Genomic DNA, 24,855 nt, shown 5'->3' on the forward strand with positions numbered 1-24,855 from the left:
TGTTTTTTGACATTGTACAAAAACCCATAATCAATAATATTTTATGTTTGCAGAACACAAAATGATAACTACAAGTGATTTTGGTAACAAATAAAAAATGGCAAGTCCAAATGACTATTTTTGTACATGTTTCAGATTAAAAATATAACCTCTGCTAAGAATACAATCTCACCAAATTCAAAGAAAATCATGGTGGTTACTAAGAAGATATTCGATTGGAAGACAGTATTGTTGCGTTTTTTTATCATCATGGAAGTCAATTCTGTTTAATTTGGTATAATACTTCATGAAATATTTACCAACTCTATACATTTGGTGTAATTGTAATGTGAACAGCATGGCATTTGCAAGCTATAAATTCATCACCATAGTAACTAAATAACAGCTCTTTAAATGCCCGAAACTATTATTATTTAATTTGAAAATGCATAATTTCTATGTTTTAAATCGTTTTCCAGATATAAAAGGAAGTCTCATTGTCATTTTTCGTTGACTTACAACTTCATTAAAAAAGAACTTGCTTAAAATGCTTCCCAGTTCATTAAACGAAACGTTTCAAAAGTTTTGTCGTGCACTTCCCACTTCATCAAATCAAAGAACTCTCCAATTCAGCTAATACAGCTCATAGATTTAAAAGTCAAAACCGGAAATAGATTTTCAATCAACCGGAAGTGGTAGTTTCTCATCGTTAGAGGGCGTCATGGGCGGCATTTCATTTGGTCGGAGAGTACCGTCACTTTCCGGCATCCGCTTGCTTTGTTTATCCTGGAAATTTCTCCACATTGCTGAAACGAGATCTGTAGTGACGAGATCTGTAGAGTTACGCGTTATAACCCTCAGGACAAAAACTCCATCTTCGCGGAGATAATTATCCGCGAATCTGTGACACAACTTTCGGTCAAACCCATTCTGGAGCTGGTCAGTGATTTTCAGATACTTCTTCACATAAGCGACCCTGTTACGCTTCATGATGATGGTAAAGCACCAGGAAATGAGATTCCAGACGGACAGCGCGGCGATCAAAAAGAACCAGAACCACAGACAGATGAAGATCTTCTCGTTGAAGAGGTTGATAGGCAGGACGCACTGAATTGTGAAGCGCTGGATGTTTTGTAACTGACGAATTTCGAAGTCACAGAACGTGACGCGGGGGAATCGCGGGCTTTCTTTCCATGGCGTGTTCGTTTGGAGACCTTTGATCACTTCAAAGCCGTACACGTTGTAATCAGTAGCCATGAATGCGTTCAGGAGGAAAAACTGTCCGATCACGTTAGCGACGTATAAAATTTTCACGAATAGGAAAAGTCCGGATAGGAAGGTACCGCTTCTTTTGCTACAGATGATGCAGCAGATTCGACTAACACGTTCTCGCATGGCGGTGTAGCGGTTCCAGCTGTAGTTTCGCTCCGTGTCCAACCATTTGTCCAAGTGGGCGGCCATGTTTTCGATGATTTCTTGTCTTCCGGTTGGGGAGGAGAGCTGGGTCTTGTCCGCCATGGTCACGATTTTGTTCAAGTTGAGTCCGCAGTTCGGGTGCAGGAGCTTCCAAACAACATTCGGGAACTTGAAGAGGAATGCTTGGAAAGCGAGAATAAGAGGAACCCACTGGTAATAGGTGATCTCTCTGTCCTGCCTCTCCCCAATATCAACCGGAAGTGTCTCCGAAAACGAGACAAAGTACGTGTTTGAGATCCAGCAATAGTACTCCGCATATTTTTCGTACCATCCTTTAAACTCCGCCGGATGCCAGCAGTGAATTGGGTTGCCGACGAACTGTGACGTACTAACGACGACAGCGAAAATAATAAGGACGACAACCGTATAAACATGACTCATTCGATCTATCCAGTCATCGTTTTTGGATCCCTGCAGCTTCTTGAAGCCGGGAATTGCTCCCAAAATGGCAGACCTGGGAAGTAGAAAGATAGACAAGGGTTAGGGTGTTGTAATATAAATAATTTCATTGATAATAAATTGGATTATTTCTAAATGAATCGTTACTTGGCCAAAGGGTATGATTTTGTTATTTTGAATGTCATTTCCAAAAAAAAAGAGTCGGAAAAGGAAATTTAAATAAATAACGCTTTAGATGAAGCGTTTTACATTTAAGCCAAATATATTTTTGAATTTTGAATTAGATAAAAAAAAGATATTACAACACCCAAAATAGGAAAAAAAACGTTCCTATCACTCCCTTAAGGCCATCTTTACTTCACTTGCATTTTTTTTAAACATTTGGCAGATTACACAATCGTTCAATCTTGTTATTGAACCTCCAAGCGATTAATGATCATACATGTATATATAATATAACAAGAGCGCCGCCGAGCGAGCAACAATGCTCGTTGATTCAGTCGAACATAGAGCATAACTCAATTTTTAGTAATTCCAGGGTTATGGGTCTTGCTCAGCTTTACATGTCCCTTTGCACCAAGTTGAACGGGTCTATGTTTTTTTACCATAGTAAGACAACGTCAAGACTACATAGGCTATTCTGTAAACAGGCGAGCTAAAAATGCCATTGAGTATGAATAATGTTGAAATAGTTCAACTGGGACAGGGATGATTTTCATTGGTTCTAAAATACATCAAACACGCTCTTGAAAGTGTACGATATATCGAATGAGGATCGATAATGCCGAACTAGCGCCGAAAAAAAAACGCTAGAAGATACAACGAAACAAGGGATGAGAAACTTAAGAGACGGCGAAACAAGGGGTAAGACACTTAAGAGACAACGAAACAACGGATGAGAAAATTAAAGGCCTAGTTTAAGGAATGTTTGGCATGACAATCCCCTGCTGTGCATCTCCTGCTAATTGACCTGATGTCACAGTAGGGGCCAAATTCCTGTTTATCTTTATATTGGCTCAGGGTTAGGGTTTCGGGTTCATTTCTACAATAACACCTCCAAAACTGCACAGCAACATATTCAGATCAGAGATCTATTTTTCTGAAAAAAAATGTTTATTCACTTCGGACAAGTGCACGACTGCATTCTACACACAGAAATGAAGGTCTGGTGACAGTTTGATAACTATTCAGCTTGTAGGTAATACTCAACATAAAGCTTAAGATGAAATAGTCTGAAGAAACACTTATCTATAAAGATGTCGAAAATACTACCAACATTGACAGTTCAACAATATAATATAATCATGTTACTATTGATTTCCCTATGTATATCGTGAAAATATTTACTCGAGACACAATGATCAAATACATATGACTAAATATTGTGTTTATTAAGGAGGGGAGTTATATTTGCATATCAAAGTTTTCGCCTCGAGCGTTGATTCGGTTGACGCTAAGCCAAGTTGAAATATACTTCACTCTGACTAAATACACTAGGTCAAGCAAAAATAAATTATGCAAATCCCCTTGAGGCGTCCAAAATGTACGTATCTGGATTTCTAAAATGAACATGTATAAACTTTGTCATCGGGAAATGTACTATTTTTATTTTGACTAATTCAAGTATGCGTAGTAATTTAACAACAAGAGTGCCTTGGAGCGAACGCGATAGCTCGTCTGTTATATTTCAGTCGAAAAGGGGGCATTTCTTTACAATTATTCAAGCCAGAGATTGAACCTAGTCATACATGTGCGTATTATCAACAGCAACATATGTACCAAGTTTTATCTGAATATCTTGAAGTTATTTTAGTTATGACGTTTGTCTTATTATCGTTTGTGACGAGGACGACACCAACGACTATGGCAATAACTCGAGACTTCTTTCAACGGAAAACAGACGAGTTAATAGTATAACAAATCTCAGCAACGAAGGCCATGATTGTTGGGGTTTTCAAGACACAAGTCACAGGTCATATGATTGAGATTGTTATTTATATGTTTATGGCTCGAAAAGAAAAAAAAACGTACTATTAGTCCACTTCTGGACTGACATATTTTTAGGACGATATGAAACTTGGCATTAATGATATGTAAATCATAATAATGATAGGTAAATTAGAGCATGTTTCAATTACCAGAATATCAAAGCGTTTGAACACTTCTATTGCAGTGAGTACCAAATACCTTTCAACAAACTGTGGAACATTCGACCTCTGCGAGTAACAAGAGTAAACACATCACCGAATTGTTCAGCTCAAAAGGAGGGCGAATTTCAAAGGCTCTACAAACACGTATGTCTAAAAGACCTCTTCGTCTTGTAATATTAGGTTAATAATCTGAAAGCGCCTTTAAAATCTATGTTTGCGGTCTCTTTTCACACCACTGTATCATTTCATTAAAGGTTCTCCTAAAATGTCCTATTGGGCACGCTCTTTGGCTTTATGTGTACATTAGGGCGCGATCTTTTGATTCATGTGTACAGAAATGCGCAAACTAACATGTTCCATTTTTGGTAACGAAAATTACTTTTAATTCTAAGTAAATATTGACAAAAGTCTACCATCCCGACCCCACAACGTCACAAATTATACTGAAGAGCAGTAAGTTGGTTACAAAGCCATGGGTTAAAGCAGATACACTTAATCGTTTTAATCAAATGGTCATAGAAATGCTATTTTCACATTTCAATGGAATTATCATTGAAAAATAATGCAAATGACGGACCGACCGATGTTGATACAAAGTTATTGTACTTTCGATGGAAGGACGGACAGACGGACGGACGGACCGGCTGAGTTTGATAAACTGTGATCGTGGAAGAAAAAGCCAGTCAAGGCGAACAATGTTAACTATTCTGTTTCTAATCAAATACAAAAACGACGGAGAACAAATGCGACATACAGAGGTTGTCGATTAATATATGCAAAAATTGCATACGTAGGTTAAATATGTATAGACGAGTTCGAAATGCGCACATAAATCTGTTTTATTAAACAAGTAGACATATTTGAGATAACGTAGCTAAGTAAATTTGAACAACTTAGCAACAATGATAGACTGTTTAAATACGACCGACAAAGGGCATTCCATCTACGCTTGTAGTATACGCTCCTACGTGACTATGCAGGATCATTAGAAACGGGTATGGTACATGATATGACCTTGGATGCGTATATGGATGAAATAAAACCATTCTGGTCACAGTCGTTGCGTGAGATACGGTGGGTTCCAGCCATTATGGAGCCAAAGATGGTTGGCAGACCATTATAAACCCTAAAAACAACGACCGAAGTGGACAAAACGTATTTTCAAAAGATTATTGAAAGTCAAGGCCTTGATTCCTTTTTTCACAGACTTTGCATAAAATTGTCAATTTATTTTGAATCCGGAGTTTGAGATTTTGCGGATTTACGTAAACTTCGACTGACAATATCGGAAGTTGCTTACCCATTCATATATACAATCGTCTTCAAAATCGAACAAACAAGAACATTTAAGCACATTATAGATAGGTGAATAATGTTGAACGCACAAACAAGCACATTCAGTCCAATTTAAGTACGTAAAGGACAACAGTACTTAGCAGAACAAAGAGATAACAAAGGCGCCGCATACTGAACACCAATCGTTATATGTTGGGTTTTAGTCGAAAAGAAAAGGAAATACTCAACAAGAAGGGGCATCACTCAATAAGAAGGGGCATAACTCAATAAGAAGGGGCATAACTCAATAAGAAGGGGCATAACTCAATAAGAAGGGGCATCACTCAACAAGAAGGGGCATCACTCAACAAGAAGGGGCATAACTCAATAAGAAGGGGCATAACTCAATAAGAAGGGGCATCACTCAACAAGAAGGGGCATCACTCAATAAGAAGGGGCATAACTCAATAAGAAGGGGCATAACTCAATAAAAAGGGGCATCACTCAACAAGAAGGGGCATCACTCAATAAGAAGGGGCATAACTCAATAAGAAGGGGCATAACTCAATAAGAAGGGGCATCACTCAACAAGAAGGGCCATCACTCAACAAGAAGGGTCATAACTCAATAAGAAGGGGCATAACTCAACAAGATGGGGCGTGACTCACCAATTATAAAGCCGGAAAAATGGAAATTTTTGGACACGTGTGTTAAGTCCCTGTTAACATGTGTATGTGTACGACGCCCGACCACGCCGGAAAGCATACGAAAAAAGTTATCTTGGTCTCTTACAAGAAAACAAATAAAAGCTACCAAAAAAAACTGAGAAACTCATTGAAATCGTATTTGGACCAGGGCCTAATGCTTCAAATCAGGCCCTCACACTGTCTTGGTGGCTTTTTAGAATGTATCGATTAATTTTAAATTACAAGTGTAAGTTTCAAAAGGATTTAAATTTCCTTTTAGAATCATTTAAATAAATGTCACATTAGCATTTTTACAGCTTTCTTATCTTATTGATAAAACATTCGAATGGAGCCAGGGGTTTTGTAGGTATCGATTTCAAATTATCAATTAAACATCTTTCAAAGATAGCTAACAGCTCTGAATTCTGACTAAAAGTTGGCACTGATTTTGAGATAGATCAATCTTTATGCGATACACCTCTGATCAAAATGCAGCCGCGATAGGAAAATGATATGGCTAATAACATTAGTGATTAACATGGTATTAGATAGCATAAAATGACATTTGACTTTTTGGTTATCATCGGATGACACCATTATCAGGGTATAAAACAGTCAGCTGAAAAATTGCGATATAAGGACATGTATTTTTGGTAACAGATGTTTATTTTTATTGGGGCAGACAACAGTTTCTGCTCGTATGTCACGGTTCACTGCACGTGAAGTAGCGGTCAGCTATCTAGTCCAGCCGTTACTATGACAACTAACGAAATTAGGATGACCATTATGAATGACACCAAAGCGTGACAATCTTTGTTTGATGCAAATTTATCATGCCGGTGGGTGCAAAAATGAATCGATACGAGACAAATCACCCTATTTGCCGAAGTTCGACGAATTTATGAATACTGAAAAAGTTCAGACAAAGGAAGGTTTTTAGGACTTAAATTTAACCCAAGTTAAAACGCTGCTTTTTTTAAAGACCTTCAATTTGAATGAAGTAAATACTAAACGTTTATAAGTAGTTAAATGTCAGCAGTTTCTAACACAGGCATCTGAATCATTGTTTGTCACTAAAATGTTGTTTAAAACCATTTTGGGTACATTGTGTACCCAAAATGGTTTTAAACAACATTTTAGTGACAAACAATGATTCAGATGCCTGTGGTTTCTAAACATCAAATATCAAACGATGGCTGATGTTCATTTTCCCACAAAGAGAAACAGCAAAAGGCTTCAACGTAAACAAGCACTATAATTGTTTTGCGGGTAAATAAATGCATATAAATATCAACAGTTAGCAAATTGCATGACTGATCCAGATAAAAGCCAAGTTTACACAACAGTAAATTTACAAGTACAGAAAACATATCCAGTCTAGATCTTTTCACTGCCAGGCGTAATAAACTCAACTATAATGACATTCGGAGCTCCTCGGCCATTTTTTTCAAAAACAACCTCGGATGTATATGGACGGTTTACATACTTAAAAAGTGATACGTTTAATTCCGCTGCAAATAGATCGCGCAGTAATCTTATTTAGTAGTTAAAATTTATGACTTAACTCTTGGGAATCGTAATTATGTTTGCAATAATACCCTTCACTGGCAATCAATTTAAACTGAGAGCAATGAATACAACTCTTAAACACTACATTTAATTAATGCTTTTATTCAAAAAATAAGGACTACTTCAACAGATGTACCGGCATTGTTGTTTTTGAAAAAATGGCCGAGGAGTTCCGAATGCTATAATGATCGCCAGAGCTATTCGCCATTAATTCGGCAACATTACATCATAATTACTCATTACTGTACAAAGTTTGATTGAACATTTCCGGTATCAAATCAACATTGTTTATGACACAGTTCAACGTTCGTGAACAAGCCGACATTTCCTTGTGCGGTGTGTTTGGGTGACTAATTGACCAGGCGATGACATATTGACACAGAACATGAGTCTAACACCGTCAAAATTCATTAATTATGCTGTAACAGATCACTATAGACATTCAATTGCTCAAACATGTATTCGTGTGTAATTAATGTATACATTTGGTGTAAATGCATAGTCTTCAGAAGACCTTGTGGAAATGCGGCAACAGTTAACATAATTATATTCGAGCAAATGACCTGTCGGGACGGAACAAGAACGATACCGAAATGTAATTCTGTATAAACTATACATCGGTAATCTGTTTTGCTAGTAATTTTAAAGCTACAAATATGGCCTAAAATACCAATGTATTTTTTTATAAATGTCCGTAGAAAAATATCCCGGGATAGGGGGTGGGGGGGGGGGCTACTTATGCTTCAAAGTTATTTTACCGTTATGCATTTAAATGCTCGAAGAAACATTGCCAGACAGTGTCTGGTGCAATTAGGACTTTTTTATGCTTGAATATGTCCCAAAGTTTATCTATGAAAATGACTGTCTGCTCTGGTAATAGTATGACTTCTGATAAGTTATACGACAAATAAGAGACCTAAATGTCTATCCACACTCAATGTATTGTATAATGTACTGCATAAGTTCCTGATAGTGGCTTAATGAAAGACTGACCAAGAGTCGTGGGAAATCATGAATCGGAGGCCGATTAGGAAATGGTGACTAATACATTGTGCAATGGACGCACACTCGTACAAGTACCGGACACCTACTTTTGGGATGGGTCATTTCCCAAAAGTGTTGATCATTTCGTTGTTGTAATTACAACATATCACAATTACATCATTTAATTAAATTAACTGAGGTGTTAAAGTTGTCCGGGATATCATTGACGTTATCAACTACACGTTCGTAGACCGGAACACCAATTATGAACGCGATGATGCAATATTTGTTCGAAAGACATTACAACAATACAATTAAAGCCAGACATCTCTCGGTTAACAAAATTTCACATACAAATAACTGCACTAACCCCGGGGGCTAATAAACACAACTGTTGAAAGAGGGTCTATTCCTATCAGTGTTAATCTTGGTAATAGCCGTAGCCGGCAAGGTGGTTTCTGATCCGAATTATGTAATATGATGCAACGGAAATACGCTATGAAAACAATCCGAACAAAAGGCCCCAGAACACCTGAACTGGTTACCAGGTACGAATTACGGATGGGCCTCAAAGTTTAATTAGTTTACAAGGCAAAAGCGGTGTATGGGTAAAATATATCTAGGTTTTATATTATAAACAGGCCTAAAATGAATACAGCAAACAATTATCGATCGGCGTTTCATTTCTTAACATGAAATATTAATTACTTTAAAATATACTGAAAATATTATAAATCTCTAGACTAACAACATCTGATCGATGTGAAGCATGACATATCAAAACATGATAGCAAACAGCGAAGTCAAAGTTAATTACGGCTCATATTTCTAGTGTAAAATACAGATGCCTTTAAAGTTCACGGCGGTACCCAATATTCACAAATTGTACATGCGGGCTAGCGGCCGCTGACCTTTTAAACTCCGTTTTATGGCTTCAGAAATCATGAAATGGCCGTTCATTTGCATAGCAAAATGGCTTTTGTGTGTTTCAAACATTGTTTAAAAAGACACATGCTTTGTTTGGTCATTGTTATTTGCTAACCATAAATATATACGTATGAACATATTCTATATTTTGCATAGTAACATTATTCCAATGGTTCTTATTATATAACACAATTTTGGACAAAATAACAATAGTGGCTGCTTTCAATGGCTTCAAATAAGTGTCAGGTATAAAGCTAGTTGTTTTAAATCTGTACAACAATGCATTTGGCTGATTTAAATCCAATAATCTTGCGGAAAGGATCTATTGGAAATACAAAACTGATGTGGTTAACAATGAAATGTATTGATGGGTTCATAATAAACTGTTGACAGGTGTGAATAAATGTTAAAACTTGATAAGAGTTGCAACGTTAAGCCACAAAGAAGATAATATTCATGTAAATACCACAGCTATATCTTTACTATTTGCTCCTTAAGTACGGGTATGATAAATACTTAAAGTGTATTCAAAGTACAAATGAATTAGGGTGTAATGTTACCATAGCTTCGTATTTAATAAATCTCAACCCGGCATAACCCGATTACTTTCTTTACAATTTCAAATAAATGTGAAACGTGTTCTTCAAGTTTAAACCAGACACTGAGACGACTGCTTAATTAAATGCTTTAAACTTAAGGTTTAAAGAATACAACAAAACAATGAACACATGCATCCAGCAACATTAAATATGTTTCTTCAAACAATCCATTTTTCTATCGAATAAACAACAACAACAGCAACTACCAAATACTTCAACACCAACTTTCAGAACAACAACATGATTCGCATCTCATAATTAAATACAAAACTGAGAATCAACACATATGTAAAATTAAATTAACATCATGAATGAAGATGGTTAATTAATAAATAGATATATCACAATATATATATTTTGCGTTAACTTACATTTTGGCCGAGCGCTGTCCGCTCTATGCGGCTGTCAGATGAAAAGAAACTCCTTTAGAATTCGCTTTGTTGTCTCGACCCCTTTACACCGAATAACCGAAATAAAATGTCACTGTTTTGTCCAAATTCTTCACGTTTCTTGTTTAAAACTTTCACTAGTTTAAAGAGTTTATAAATAAGATCGAAAGTCCTATGACAACAGCTAGCTTACGAAATCTCAATGCTCGTGAAATAAACTGTAGTATACATCACATGTACACCAAAGTCTAGCGGGGGTCATCCAATGAAATGCGCTGTTAAATTGCCCTGGGCGGCGTGATAACAGGTGCAGTCAGCCGTAACGATTTACGATGAAGGACAAAGGGGAAGTAACTGATATCTCCCCAAAGGATAACCTGTGAGAATGATTGTGAAAAGCTAATACTCACAAGCAAATTCATATATTTTGTGTTTAAAACATTGCGATCCCACCTGGCAATATAACCTAGTATTTTAAAGATGAGTAGTTCGGCTATAACTAATTATGGTTAAGTGTGTCTGATGTCTTTTCAAATTCAAATATATTATGCTTTAACATCTGACCCCAAAAACCTGGTTCATTATTTGGTGTGTTTTTTTATATTATAATTATATTATATAATGTCTACCTCTAATCACATGTATAATGTGTTGAGCGTAATAAAAGAACTAGTTATATTGATGTGCGAAAGGACCATTTTGCAGCCAACCGGAGAATGCCGAGGTGTTAACGATTGGCGATAATGCACCAGTCAATTGTAACCACGCCCCCACCCCAGGTCCAGAGAAAAGCGGGGAATTTGACTTCCAACCTGCCAACCCCGGTTAAAATCCCCGTCATGCCAAATGCCCCCGAACCCCAGGTACCCTAGGTAAGGCCCATTCCCCGCTGTATTTAAAGCGAAGACAAAACCACCGCACTCACTCGGCACTGCGGGGCCACCTGAAAGGTAAAAACACGGCCCATTTCCCCGGCTATCACCGGTATACCCCTGGACCTGGGGGGGGGGGGGCGTGGTTACAATTGACTGGTGCATAAGAATATATGAAGACAAGGTAAGCTACTCGTATGAAATGCCTAAAATACTTGACGCAGTTGTCTTTCATTGTTATGGCGTTCAAGGTATCGTTTTAGTTTGAACCAGCGACATTTGTTACAAAGAAAACGCATATCAATACCACCACCACCACCACCACCACCACCACCGCCACAGCCGTTTTTATGCACTGGAACGTGTGCTTTTCTTGCTTGAGCGTTGTTAGGCATTGGAACGTGTGCGTCTGTCGTTTGAGCGCTGTTAGACCTTGGAACGTGAGCGCCTCTCGTCTGAGCGTTGTTAGGCCTTGAAACGCGTGCGTCTGTTGTTTGATCGTAGCTAGGCATTGGAACGTGTGAGTCTGTTGTTTGATCGTAGTTATGAATTGAAACGTGTGCATCTCTCGTTTGAGCGTTGTTAGGCATTGGAACGTGTGAGTCTGTTGTTTGATCGTAGTTATGAATTGAAACGTATGCATCTCTCGTTTAAGCGTTGTTAGGCATTGGAACGTGTGCGTCTGTCGTTTGATCGTAGTTATGAATTGAAACGTATGCATCTCTCGTTTAAGCGTTGTTAGGCATTGGAACGTGTGCGTCTGTCGTTTGATCGTAGTTATGAATTGAAACGTATGCATCTCTCGTTTGAGCGTTGTTAGGCATTGAAACGTGTGCGTCTGTCGTTTGAGCGTAGTTTGGCATTGTACCATGTGCGTTTATCGTTTAAGCGTTGTTAGGCATTGGAACGTGTGCGTCTGTTGTTAAAGCGCGTTTAGGCATTGGAACGTGTGCATCTCTCGTTTGAGCGTTTTAGGCATTGGAACGTCTACGTATGTAGTTTGAACGTTGTTAAGCATGTGACCGTTTGCGTTTCTCGTTTGAGCGTTGTTAGGCATTGGAACGTGTGTGTTTCTCGCTTGAGTGTTATAAGACCTTAGAACGAGTGTAAGACCCTAGAACGTGTGCGTCTTTCGTTTGTGTGTTGTAAGACTATAGAACGTGTGCGTCTCTCATTTGATTGTTGTAAGACTAAAGAACGTGTGCGTCTCTCGTTTGTGTGTTGTTAGACATTAGAACGTGTGCGTCTCTCATTTGAGTGTTGTAAGACTATAAAACGTGTGCGTCTTTCGTTTGATTGTTGTAATACCTTAGAACGTGTGCGTCTCTCGTTTGTGTGTTGTTAGACTATAAAACGTGTGCGTCTTTCGTTTGATTGTTGAAAGACTATAGAACGAGTGCGTCTCTCGTTTGTGTGTTGTTAGACTCTCGTTTGATTGTTGTAAGACTGTAGAACGTGTACGTCTCTCGTTTGAGTGTTGTAAGACCTTAGAACGTGTACGTCTCTCGTTTGTGTGTTGTAAGACCTTAGAACGTGTGCGTCTCTCGTTTGTGTGTTGTAAGGCCTTAGAACGTGTGCGTCTCTCGTTTGTGTGTTGTTAGACTATAGAACGTGTACGTCTCTCGTTTGAGTGTTGTTAGACTTTCGTTTGTGTGTTGTTAGACTATAGAACGTGTACGTCTCTCGTTTGAGTGTCGTAAGACCTTAGAACGTGTACGTCTCTAGTTTAAGTGTCGTAAGGCTTTAGAACGTGTACGTCTCTAGTTTAAGTGTCGTAAGGCCTTAGAACCTGTACGTCTCTAGTTTAAGTGTCGTAAGGCTATAGAACGTGTACGTCTCTAGTTTAAGTGTCGTAAGGCCTTTGAACGTGTACGTCTCTAGTTTGTGTGTTGTTAGACTCTCGTTTGAGCGTTGTTAGACTATAGAACGTGTACGTCTCTCGTTTGTGTGTTGTTAGACTCTCGTTTGAGCGTTGTTAGACTATAGAACGTGTACGTCTCTCGTTTGAGTGTTGTTAGACTTTCGTTTGTGTGTTGTTAGACTATAGAACGTGTACGTCTCTCGTTTGAGTGTTGTTAGACTCTCGTTTGAGCGTTGTTAGACTATAGAACGTGTACGTCTCTCGTTTGAGTGTTGTTAGACTTTCGTTTGTGTGTTGTTAGACTATAGAACGTGTACGTCTCTCGTTTGAGTGTCGTAAGACCTTAGAACGTGTACGTCTCTAGTTTAAGTGTCGTAAGGCCTTAGAACCTGTACGTCTCTAGTTTAAGTGTCGTAAGGCTTTAGAACGTGTACGTCTCTAGTTTAAGTGTCGTAAGGCCTTTGAACGTGTACGTCTCTAGTTTGAGTGTCGTAAGGCCTTTGAACGTGTACGTCTCTAGTTTAAGTGTCGTAAGGCCTTAGAACGTGTACGTCTCTAGTTTGAGTGTCGTAAGGCCTTAGAACGTGTACGTCTCTAGTTTAAGTGTCGTAAAATTTAACTGGGTCCATGTGGAGCTCCACATCATACTCGAAAGTACCCGATTTCAATAACAATCTGTCTCTTAAACATATCTGGAATAATGTTTGATTTACAAAGTAAGTTTATGAAAGAGTATATAATATTTTGCGTATATTAACAGCTAAACACGCGTACACAACACTTAAATGAAGGGAAAACTCCTATAAACTCCTGGAAAACTCCTTGAAGTTCTGGTTTGAACTATTTGTAAAAATTATATAAATAAGATAGTACAGGGGATGCAATTCAGAGGTACAATCCATAATTAATACAGTGTGTCTTTCGTTTAAACGTTATTACGCATTGGAACGTATGCGTCTCTCGTTTGAGTGTCGTTAGGCCTTGAAACGTGTGTAACTCTCGTTTCAGCGTTGTTAGGCCTTGAAACGTGTGCGTCTCTCGATTGAGCGTTTGTAGGCCGATGCATGAGTGCGTCACTCATTTGAAAGTTATAAGGCCTTGAAACGTTTGTGTGTTGTTTGGCCTTGGAACGTGTGCATCTCTCGTTTGAGCGCAGTTAGGCATTGGAACGAGTGCGTATTTTCGTATGAGCGTTGTTAGGCATTGGAACGTGTGCGTCTCTCGTTTGAGCGGTGTTAGGCATTGGAACGTGTGCGTCTTTCGTTTGTGTGTTGTTAGGCCTTAATACGTGTGCGTCTTTCGTTTGAGCGTTGTTAGGCCTTAATACGTGCGTGTCTTTCGTTTGAGCGTTGTTAGGTCTTGAAACATGTGCGCCTCTCGAGAGTTGTGAGGGCTTGGAACATTTACGTCTTTCATTTGAGCGTCGATAGGCATTACAACGTGTGCGTCTCTCAGTTGAACGTGTTTAAGCATTGGAACGTGTGCGTCTCTCGCTTGAGCGTCGTTAGGCCGTGGTACTTGTGCGTCTCTCGTTTGAGCGTTGATAGAAATTTTAACCCGTGCGTCTCTCGTTTGGTGTGCGTCTTTTGTTCGAGCAATGTAAGGCCTTGGGACGCGTGCGTCTCTCGCTTGAACGTCGTGATGCATTGGAGCATGTGCGTCTCGTTTTAGCGAAAATCTGCATTGAAACTAGTGTGTCTACAACACTGTCAGCGTTAAATGTTTGTCTACTTGACTTATCCTGGTAGTTTTCATTGTACAGTCAAAACCCGTTGGCGCGAACTCGCTTGGCTCGAATTCCTCGTTGGCTCGAACTTGATTTAGAGTACCGATTTCTTCATACTGAAGGTTAACAATCCTGCTTGGCTCGAATTTTCCGACGCTCGAAGTATTTTCGCCGGTCCCTAGGAGTTCGAGCCAACGGGGTTTGACTGTATATCTGTTTAAATATGTCAGCGGTATAGTGGAGTTTACGAGACAGGAGTATGATATGTAACGCACATTGATATGTAATGTACTGAATATGAACAGAATATTTTGCAATGGAATATGGTAAGATTTTAAACGTGTCATCGGTATCAGTGGGATCAAAAATAAAATAGAGTGGAGGTCACGCCATTTGAGTGTAAAATGTAGCACATACTCGTTGTACTGATTTCAGAACAAGATAATCTGCAATTTGATATGGCAAGATTTCACTCTGAAATTTGACTTACATATTTGTTAAGTTGTTTTAGTTGGTAGATGCTTTTAATTGTTGCTGTATATCTTTTTATTTTTCTGCATATAACCTCACTAATTTGTTTTGTCTTCACATCCGAAATACATTGATACATATCATATTTGAACTAGCGTATTAAGTTTTAACGACATGACTTTCAGCATGAATTGCTAAAGTGAATAAGGACATACAAACATCAGACGTGGCTACGACGACGCTTTCATTTTCTGTCAACAGGCAGTAACGTAGGGTACTTTTTGCACATCTATTACATCTTCTTCTTTTTTTGCACATCTATTACATCTTTCAACATATACAACAATTCATATATTTTACATTGATGAAAACATACATACGATGCAAGTAGACTCATTTTAAAATTAACTATACATACATGATATTGAAACTTTTTCAAAATGAATTATGCAGTTTGTTTCAACTTGTTCCGTACTTTTGCCACACTGTCAATTCCTCTGATCATATCTGCAGCCTTCTCCGCAATCATAATAGTCGGGGCATTTGTGTTGCCGGATGTTACATGGGGCATAACCGAAGCATCCACAACGCGTAGATTTTTGATCCCTTTAACACGTAATTCGGTATCGACGACAGTGTTTGAGTCATTCAGTGATCCCATTCTGCACGTTGAGGTCGGATGATAAACTGTAGCAGCAAAGTGTAGTATTAAACACTTTAAATGCTCATCGGACAGGTATGTGGTATGACTGCAAACTGGAACCTTCAATCTATCGACTTGAGTCCCAATTTCGCGAAATGATTGAGTGTTCAATAACTCTAAACCTTTTCGCATGCTTTCTATCATCATATGCATGTCTTCCTCCTGTTCAAAATAATTCGGTTCGATAATCGGGTAATCGAACGGATCGTTGCTTTTTAATTCCATAAAACCTTTACTCTTTGGATGAAGTAATATTGTAGAGAGAGCAAAGCCATCAATCCACTCATCAGGAAACAATCCTTTAGTATATTTCTGTGAATATTTTGCCAATTCCTGAATAAATAGTGTTGCAAGGAGGTGAAATTGAATGTCAGGATACTTAGTTTTACATTTCGAGGACTTAATAAAAGCCGTCCCTACAAGTCCCGTCGTAGACAATGGACCGGTCCCAAACATGAGATACCGACCAACGGATGAAAGGGACTCCACTTTAGGACCAGTAAATCCTTCTGATGTATTCATTGTTCCGGGAATAAAGGAGCAGATATGATCCTCCATGTTTTGTCCAACAGGCAAGTCAACGACAACTGGAATATTAAAACTGTTCAAATTTTGTCCCGGTCCGATGCCCGACAACATCAGTATTTGAGGCGAACCAATAGCTCCCGCCGAAAGAATGACTTCCCTACCCGCAGAAACAATCTGCTTTCGGTTGTCCTTAATAAATGCAACACCGGTTGCTACCTTGTTGTCAATTACAACTGTTGTAACATGGGCATTTACAACTACATGCAGATTTGATCGACCCATCGATGGTCTCAAAAACTGGGCCGCCGTGCTGCCGCGAGCTCCGTCTCTCACATTTACCTGGCTGCGCCCAAACCCGATCTGTTCTGCCCCATTGTAGTCTACTTCATCATAACCCAGCTCCTTTCCTCCATCTACAAAACGCTTCCAAATGGGAAAAACAGTATCTTTTATAACAGCTAGAGGTCCCCCAGAATTGTGAAATCGGGAATTTTTGAGATCGTCAATTCGAATGTCTTCAGATTTCAGGAAGCATGGAAGGACATCGTCATATCCCCATCCATCACACCCTTGGTCTTCCCATTCATCATAATCGTACCTGAATTATATCAAAGATTTCTATTACTTATTTATTTATTTAATTTAAGATAATTTTGTTTCATTTTACAACGATTGTGAAATTATTACAACATTATATTAATCTCGTTGGCACGATATTCACGCGAGAGTGTGGTTTTGTGTTGTGGGGGAAACCAGAGTCCCCGGCTGAAACCCATTTATCCGCCCAGGTGATCACTAACCAAACTCACATGCGCCAAGGCATGCCTCGGTTAAAACAAACATTGATAGCTTATAAAAAACACCAATTTGAACATGACAGATTTTTATATATATTTTTATTTTATGTTATTCTAAACAATTTCTGTTATATGAGAGCATTATTTAAGCTTATTGAAAGTCTGCTCTTTTGCATTTAAGACTAGTTTAAAAATATTCAAGTTTAATCCTACGTTAATCCTCATGCATACTATATGACAAAACTTAAGAAATTAAAGCATACTATTAAATGTATCCTATATCCTATATCTTTTTTAACTTTGTTTATGTCATAGAAAAAACATTTGATCATATGATAAAACACCCATAAACATTGAAATATTTCCTTAAAGTTATAATTACACACCGTTCAAATAAGATCGGTTTGATAGTGTATCAGAGGTTGGTTAAATGGGGCGTTGACGAGTTAAACTGTCATATCTAGGAACACTAATAAATAATACACTCTGGGTGGAATGAGGGGTTTTGAAATACCCAACTACCTATTGTCTAATAGCTAAGGTACCCGGCCATATTTTCTTCTATTTTACTTACAGATATTTAATAAATAAGATAAATGTAGTATTTTAACTGCTTTCCTTGATATGTATTACAAAAACAAAAAAGAACAATTTGAAATTCGATAACATGAAAAATCGACAATGCCCCAATTCGGAAAAACAAGTATACACATACCGGCTTCCCCGGACGTACTGCATGATATTTAAATTATTCGATCCACCGATTCCTTTGCCTCTTGGCCAGTAATGACGGTTTTCGTCTCCAATTTGTGCAAATCCTGAGTTTCTCTGTTGCGTAGTGCTATAAACCCAATCCGATGATGTATTCCAGACAGACAATGCGGCCGCTGGTATTGAAATATTGGCATTGTCCGTCTCTTCCCCACCGGCTTCGAGAAGCAACACCCTATTGTTAGGGTCTTCCGATAATCGTGCTGCTAGGACGCATCCAGCCGAACCAGCGCCGATTATGATATAGTCGTAAGTGGAGTTCACATTTTCCACTGTTAGTTTAGTGTTCTTTGCGATATATTTGTACGCAAACAGAGCACCAATTGCAATTATGACTGAAATTCTTGTAAGTGTTAACTCCATTGTTCACAATACAGCGTATGATTTCATTCAATAAAGCACATTTAGCATGAACTGTTTACTCACCTTCTGAATTACGTGTGAAAAGAAGCCATTGTTATCCTACACATGTACGCTTTAACCGGTCATAAATATCATGTTTCATACCATATCTATAATGTTTAAGGTTAGCTTTCGGCGTATATATAAGGAAATAGTGTGCTTTAAACCTATTATTATTCAATTAAATAGGTCATGTGTATCTTCATGTTTTATATTATACCTTAAGGTTAGAATTGGACGTATGAATAAGGATACATTGTGTGTTAATAACTTAATATACTGTAGATTTAAGTTTCTTGAAATAAATAAATGTCTTTTCCTCTAATGTTCTAAATGAGGTGAAATGAGACATCAGAGCTGTATCTGTAATCACGGGACCTTTACATGCTAAATATACACACTATAAACATGGAAACCAGTATGCATTATTTTTAAACGGGTGAATTCAGCATTATAGCGATTAAATATTATTTAAATCATTTAAAATAATGAAATATCGGCCTCATACTAGCTCGTGCAGAAAGTTCTAAGCCTGTTTTGAGAAAGTATTGTATAATGTTACATCAAGCTAAGCTAACGACTTAAACAGAACTGATCACGAACATATCACATAACTTCAAGGGACACGCTCATGTATTTGGATCATATCATAATTATTTTACACTTTGATACCGATATTACAGATAGTATTTTAGTATAAAAATCTTGTTTTAACGTGGGGAGAACCGATACCGGTACAGTCTATAAAAGTGGAACACTGAAAACAAAACCGTTCGCCTGAGAGGACTCTTACATAAACGGAGGAATATTTTAATATTTCAGCCTCTTAATGAAAAGCCTTACTAATGCGATTCAAGATTTTAGACGTTAAAGACAATATTTGATCATGTATCAGCATTTGTAAGTGTTCCAGCCGTTGGTACATTTATTAAAACGCGTCATCAGGGGTTGATACGTGTGTGTCTCTCGTTTGAGCGTTGTGAGGCATTGAAACACGTGCGTCTGTCGTTTGAGCGTTGTGAGGCATTGAAACACGTGCGTCTGTCGTTTGAGCGTTGTGAGGCATTGAAACACGTGCGTCTGTCGTTTGAGCGTTGTGAGGCATTGAAACACGTGCGTCTCTCGTTTGAGCGTTGTTAGGCATTGAAACACGTGCGCCTGTCGTTTGAGCGTTGTGAGGCATTGAAACACGTGCGTCTGTCGTTTGAGCGTTGTGAGGCATTGAAACACGTGCGTCTGTCGTTTGAGCGTTGTGAGGCATTGAAACACTTGCGTCTGTCGTTTGAGCGTTGTTAGGCATTGAAACACGTGCGTCTGTCGTTTGAGCGTTGTGAGGCATTGAAACACGTGCGTCTGTCGTTTGAGCGTTGTTAGGCATTGAAACACGTGCGTCTGTCGTTTGAGCGTTGTTAGGCATTGAAACACGTGCGTCTGTCGTTTGAGCGTTGTTAGGCATTGAAACACGTGCGTCTGTCGTTTGAGCGTTGTTAGGCATTGAAACACGTGCGTCTGTCGTTTGAGCGTTGTGAGACATTGAAACACGAGCGTCTGTCGTTTGAGCGTTGTAAGGTCTTAAAACGTTTGCGCCTCTCGTTTGATCGTTGTAAGACCGTTGAACGTGTGCGTCTCTCGTTTGATCGTTGTAAGACCGTTGAACGTTTGCGCCTCTCGTTTGATCGTTGTAAGACCGTTGAACGCTTGCGCCTCTCGTTTGATCGTTGTAAGACCGTTGAACGTGTGCGTCTCTTGTAACGTGTTGTGTGTCCCTAGTTTGAGCGTTGTTAGGCTTTGAAACGTATGGGTCTCTAATTTGAGAGTTGTTAGGCCTTAAAACGCATGTGTCTCTCATGTGTGCGTTGCTAGGCAATGGAACGTGTGCGTCTTTCGGTTGAGCGTTGTAAGGTCTTAAAACGTTTGCGCCTCTCGTTTGATCGTTGTAAGACCGTTGAACGTGTGCCTCTTTTGTTTGAGCGTTGTTAGGCCGAGGAACGTGTGTTCTCTCGTTTGAAATTTGTTAGGCAGTGGAACGCGTGCGTCTCTCGTTTGAGCGTTGCTATGCTTTAAAACGTGTGTCCCTCGCTTGAGCGTAGTTAGGCGTTGAAACGTGTGGGTCTCTAATTTGAGCGTTGTAAGGCCTCACAAAGCGTGCGTCTCTCGTTTGAGCGTTGCTCGGCATTAAAACGTGGCGCTTCTCGTTTGAGCGTTTTTGGGCATTGGAACGTGCGCGTGTCTCATTTGAGCGATGTAAGGGCGTGAAACGTGGGCGTATATCGGTTTAGCGTTGTTAGGCCGTGGAACGTGTACGTCTCTCGTTTTGGCGAATATATGCATTGAAACTAGTGCGTTTAAAACAAAATCAGCCTGAAATGTTTGTCTACTTCTCTATCCTTGTAGTTTACATTGTATATCTTTTTAAGTATGTCAGTAGTATCGTGGAGTTTACGAGATAGTAGTATGACATGTAACGCACATTGATATATAATGTACTGAGTATGAACCGAATAGTTTGCAATCAAATAATTATGGTAAGATTTTTAAACCGTGTCATCGGTATCAGCGTGATCAAAAATAAAATAGAGTGAAGTTCACGACATTTTCGTGCAAAATCTAAACCATTCTCTTTGTACTAGTTTATGGACAAAATAGCCTGCAGTTTTAAATGGTAATTTGTCACTCTGAAATGTGACTTACATATTTGTTAAACTGTTTTAATTTGAAGATGCTATTATTTTTTGCTGTATATCGTTCGTTTGCGATAAAAAAAATCGTAAAAATAATTATGTCACGGAGGTGCGTATGTATGAGAATTCAATTGTTTTAAAATTGATTTTATTTTAATGCATTATCGTGTTTAAATCGATTGATTTAAATGAAACAAATGCATATTATTTAGGTAATATAGAAATATAAGTGATATTTTGGCGCTTTTTAACTGGGGATTTGTGGCCACGTAGCTATTTCATTGCACCTAAAACATCCATAAATGCTAATATATTTCATCTGTACCTAAAGCATATACTTTTTTGTTTGTTATCATTAAAGTCGAATGTGTTATACACGATAATACATTAAAAACAAATGCATCGACCTATATTGTGCGCCTTTAAAACTCAAATGGTGTCTTTAATTCTCTACTTCTAACCTCTCCATTTTGTTGTCTTGACAGCCATATCAACAGGCGACATACATTGATACATTACACATTCGAAATATCGTATTACGTTTTAACGACGTGACTTTTAACATGAATTGCGAACAAGAATATGGACACTCAAACATCACCCGTGGCTAAGACGAGCACCTTCAGTATCTGTTAACAGAAAGTAACGTAGGGTACTTGTAGTTTTATTTTGTTCTGCACATCTATTACATCTTTCAACATATACAAAAAGTCATATGTTTACATTAATTAAAACATACAGGTACATACAATGCATGTAGACTCATTTTGATACAAAATATACATACATGATTTAGATCCTATTTAAATATGAATTATGCAATTTGTTTCAACTTCGTGCGTAGTTTTGCCACACTGTCAATTCCTCTGATCATATCTGCAGCCTTTTCCGCTATCATAATAGTCGGGGCATTTGTGTTGCCCGAAGTTACATGGGGCATAACCGAAGCATCCACAACGCGTAGATTGTTGATCCCTTTAACACGTAATTCGGTATCGACGACAGTGTTTGGGTCATTCAGTGATCCCATTCTACATGTTGAGGTCGGATGATATGTTGTAACAGCAAAGTGTTGTATGAAACACTTTAAATGTTCATCGGACAGGTATGTGGTATGACTGCAAACTGGAACCTTCAACCTATCGACTTGTGTCCCAAGTTCGCGAAATGATTTTTTGTTTAACAACTCTAAGCCTTTTCGCATGCTTTCTATCATTATATGCATGTCTTCCTCCTGTTCGAAATAATTTGGTTCGATAATTGGGTAATCGAACGGATCGTTGCTTTTTAATTCCACGAAACCTTTACTCTTTGGATGAAGTAATATTGTAAGGAGAGCAAAGCTATCAACCCAATCGACGGGAAACAATCCTTTTGCACCGTTTGGTGAATATTTTGCCAATTCTTCTATTATTAGAGTGGCGAAGAGGTGAAATTGAATGTCAGGATACTTAGTTTTGCATTTCGAGGACTTAATAAAAGCCGTCCCTACAAGTCCCGTAGTAGACAAGGGACCGGTCCCAGACATGAGATACTGACCAATGGATGAAAGGGACTCCACTTTAGGCCCAGTAAGTCCTTCTGATGTATTCATTGTCGCGGGAATAAAGGAGTAGATATGATCCTCCATGTTTTGTCCAACAGGCAAGTCAACAACAACTGGTATGTTTAAATTGTTTAAATGTTTTTGCGGTCCAACGCCCGACAACATCAATATTTGAGGTGAACCAATGGCTCCCGCGGAAAGAATGACTTCCCTGCTTGCAGAAACAATCTGCTTCCGGTTATCCTTAACAAATGCAACACCGGTTGCTACCTTGTTGTCAATAACAACTGTTGTAACATGGGCATTTACAACTACATGCAGATTTGGTCGACCCATCGATGGCCTCAAAAACTGGGTCGCCGTGCTGCCGCGAGTACCGTCTCTGACGTTTACCTGACTGCCCCCAAACCCGATCTGTTCAGCGCCATTATAGTCCACTTCATCATAACCCAGCTCCTTCCCTCCATCAACAAAACGCTTCCAAATTGGGAAAACAGTATCTTTTATAACAGCTAGAGGTCCGCCGGAATTGTGATATCGGGATGTTTTTAGATCGTTAATTCGAATGTCTTCAGATTTCAGGAAGTATGGAAGGACATCGTCATATCCCCAACCATCACATCCTTGCTCTTTCCATTCATCATAATCATACCTGAAATACCATATGATCTGTAATCAAAGACAGAGAAGATAAAAAACCAAATTGTTCAATTATCATTATACGTAAAATAATGCCTAGACTTTATTACTCATTAATGGTTATCTCTTTTAAGTAAAATTATACGTAAAAAAATAATTTTACGCGAAAAGCGTAGAAGTAAATGCAAACATTAATTAAACTTCGGTTCTCAATTTTCAATGGATACAAACCAAAACATTTACAAAGGTCCCATGGCGATCATGTGATAAAGCAATCCTATTATACATTGCGTTGTTTTTTTAATTAGAATAGAGACAGCCTGTACTTTTTTAATGTAAATGTGTTAGTTTATTAAGCAAATCTGCAATTGGATTAAATTATCATTCATAGCTTCGTAAGAAAACACCCGTTAAAACATGACTTATTTGAAAACTTTTATTTATTTTATGATATTTTAAACATTTTCTGTTCAATGCTTTATTTTGTAATTAAAGTCTGCCCTTTTGCTCGTAAGACTAGATTAAACATATAACAGTTTAATCTGAAGTTAAGTATCTGACATACAACATGATAAAACATTATCAAATAGTCTTTACTGCTTCCTGTATATTTTTAAACATTGTGTATGTTATAGAAAGTATTGTATTGAGTTATAAAACCCATAAAGATTGAAATATCTTCGTCAGGTTATATTTACACATCGATTAAGTACGATCGGTTTGATTGTATATCAATAGATGATTAAATGGAGATAGTCAGTTGAAGCTTTTTAAACGTTCCTATTAAGAAATACGAATAAAAAAATATTTCATGAAGCCGCTTGAAGTACACAACTGCCTATGGTCTAAAAGTTATCCGGCCAGATTTGTTTCTCCTTTTTATTAACAAATACTCATAAATAAATGTAATATGTTTACTTATATTATTTTCTTTAACAAAACAAACAACAAATAACAACAAGAAATATATACATACCGGCTTCCCCGGACATACTGCATGATATTCAAATTGTTCGATCCACCGATTCCTTTGCCTCTTGGCCAGTAGTGACGGTTTTCATCGCCAATTTGTGCAAATCCTGAGTTTTTCTGTGGCGTAGTGATATAAACCCAATCCGATGATGTATTCCAAGCAGAGAGTGCGGCCGCTGGTATTGAAATATTGGCATTGTCCGTCTCTTCCCCACCGGCTTCGAGAAGCAACACCCTATTGTTAGGGTCTTCCGATAATCGTGCTGCTAGAACGCATCCTGCCGAACCAGCGCCGATTATGATATAGTCGTAAGTGGAGTTCACATTTTCCACTGTTAGTTTAGTGTTCTTTGCGGTATATTTGTACGCAAACAGAGCACCAATTGCGATTAAGACTGATATTCTTGTAAGTGTTACCTCCATTGCTCACATTACAACGTATGATTTCATTCA

General features: G+C 38.3%; 4 protein-coding genes across 4 annotated transcripts in view; all 4 read right to left on the minus strand.

Annotated features, from left to right (window-relative positions):
* Positions 1 to 10,695, minus strand: part of LOC128240495 (innexin-7-like) — a 58,653-nt gene extending 47,958 nt beyond the window's left edge. The window contains exon 1 of the mRNA XM_052957146.1: positions 10,416 to 10,695. The gene's annotated coding sequence lies outside the window, so the exon portion shown is untranslated. The remainder of the gene's footprint in view (positions 1 to 10,415) is intronic.
* Positions 658 to 5,093, minus strand: LOC128240496 (innexin unc-9-like). The gene is made up of 3 exons (XM_052957147.1): positions 5,019 to 5,093; positions 4,042 to 4,070; positions 658 to 1,909 (listed from the first exon to the last, which is right to left on the minus strand). Exons 1-3 carry the CDS (start codon positions 5,091 to 5,093, stop codon positions 658 to 660), a joined length of 1,356 nt encoding a protein of 451 aa, XP_052813107.1.
* Positions 10,696 to 15,711: 5,016 nt separating the features above from the next.
* LOC128241854 (alcohol dehydrogenase [acceptor]-like) lies at positions 15,712 to 18,604 on the minus strand. Its single transcript, XM_052958960.1, has 2 exons — positions 18,107 to 18,604; positions 15,712 to 17,192 (listed from the first exon to the last, which is right to left on the minus strand). The coding sequence occupies exons 1-2, from the start codon at positions 18,523 to 18,525 to the stop codon at positions 15,809 to 15,811; spliced, it is 1,803 nt and encodes a 600-aa protein (XP_052814920.1). The 5' UTR covers positions 18,526 to 18,604; the 3' UTR covers positions 15,712 to 15,808.
* Positions 18,605 to 22,048: 3,444 nt separating this feature from the next.
* Positions 22,049 to 24,839, minus strand: LOC128241767 (L-sorbose 1-dehydrogenase-like). Its single transcript, XM_052958845.1, has 2 exons — positions 24,407 to 24,839; positions 22,049 to 23,443 (listed from the first exon to the last, which is right to left on the minus strand). The coding sequence occupies exons 1-2, from the start codon at positions 24,823 to 24,825 to the stop codon at positions 22,060 to 22,062; spliced, it is 1,803 nt and encodes a 600-aa protein (XP_052814805.1). The 5' UTR covers positions 24,826 to 24,839; the 3' UTR covers positions 22,049 to 22,059.
* Between the last annotated feature and the right edge of the window lie 16 nt (positions 24,840 to 24,855).

Source organism: Mya arenaria, chromosome 7, assembly GCF_026914265.1.
Source record: "Mya arenaria isolate MELC-2E11 chromosome 7, ASM2691426v1".
NCBI lineage: Eukaryota > Metazoa > Mollusca > Bivalvia > Myida > Myidae > Mya > Mya arenaria.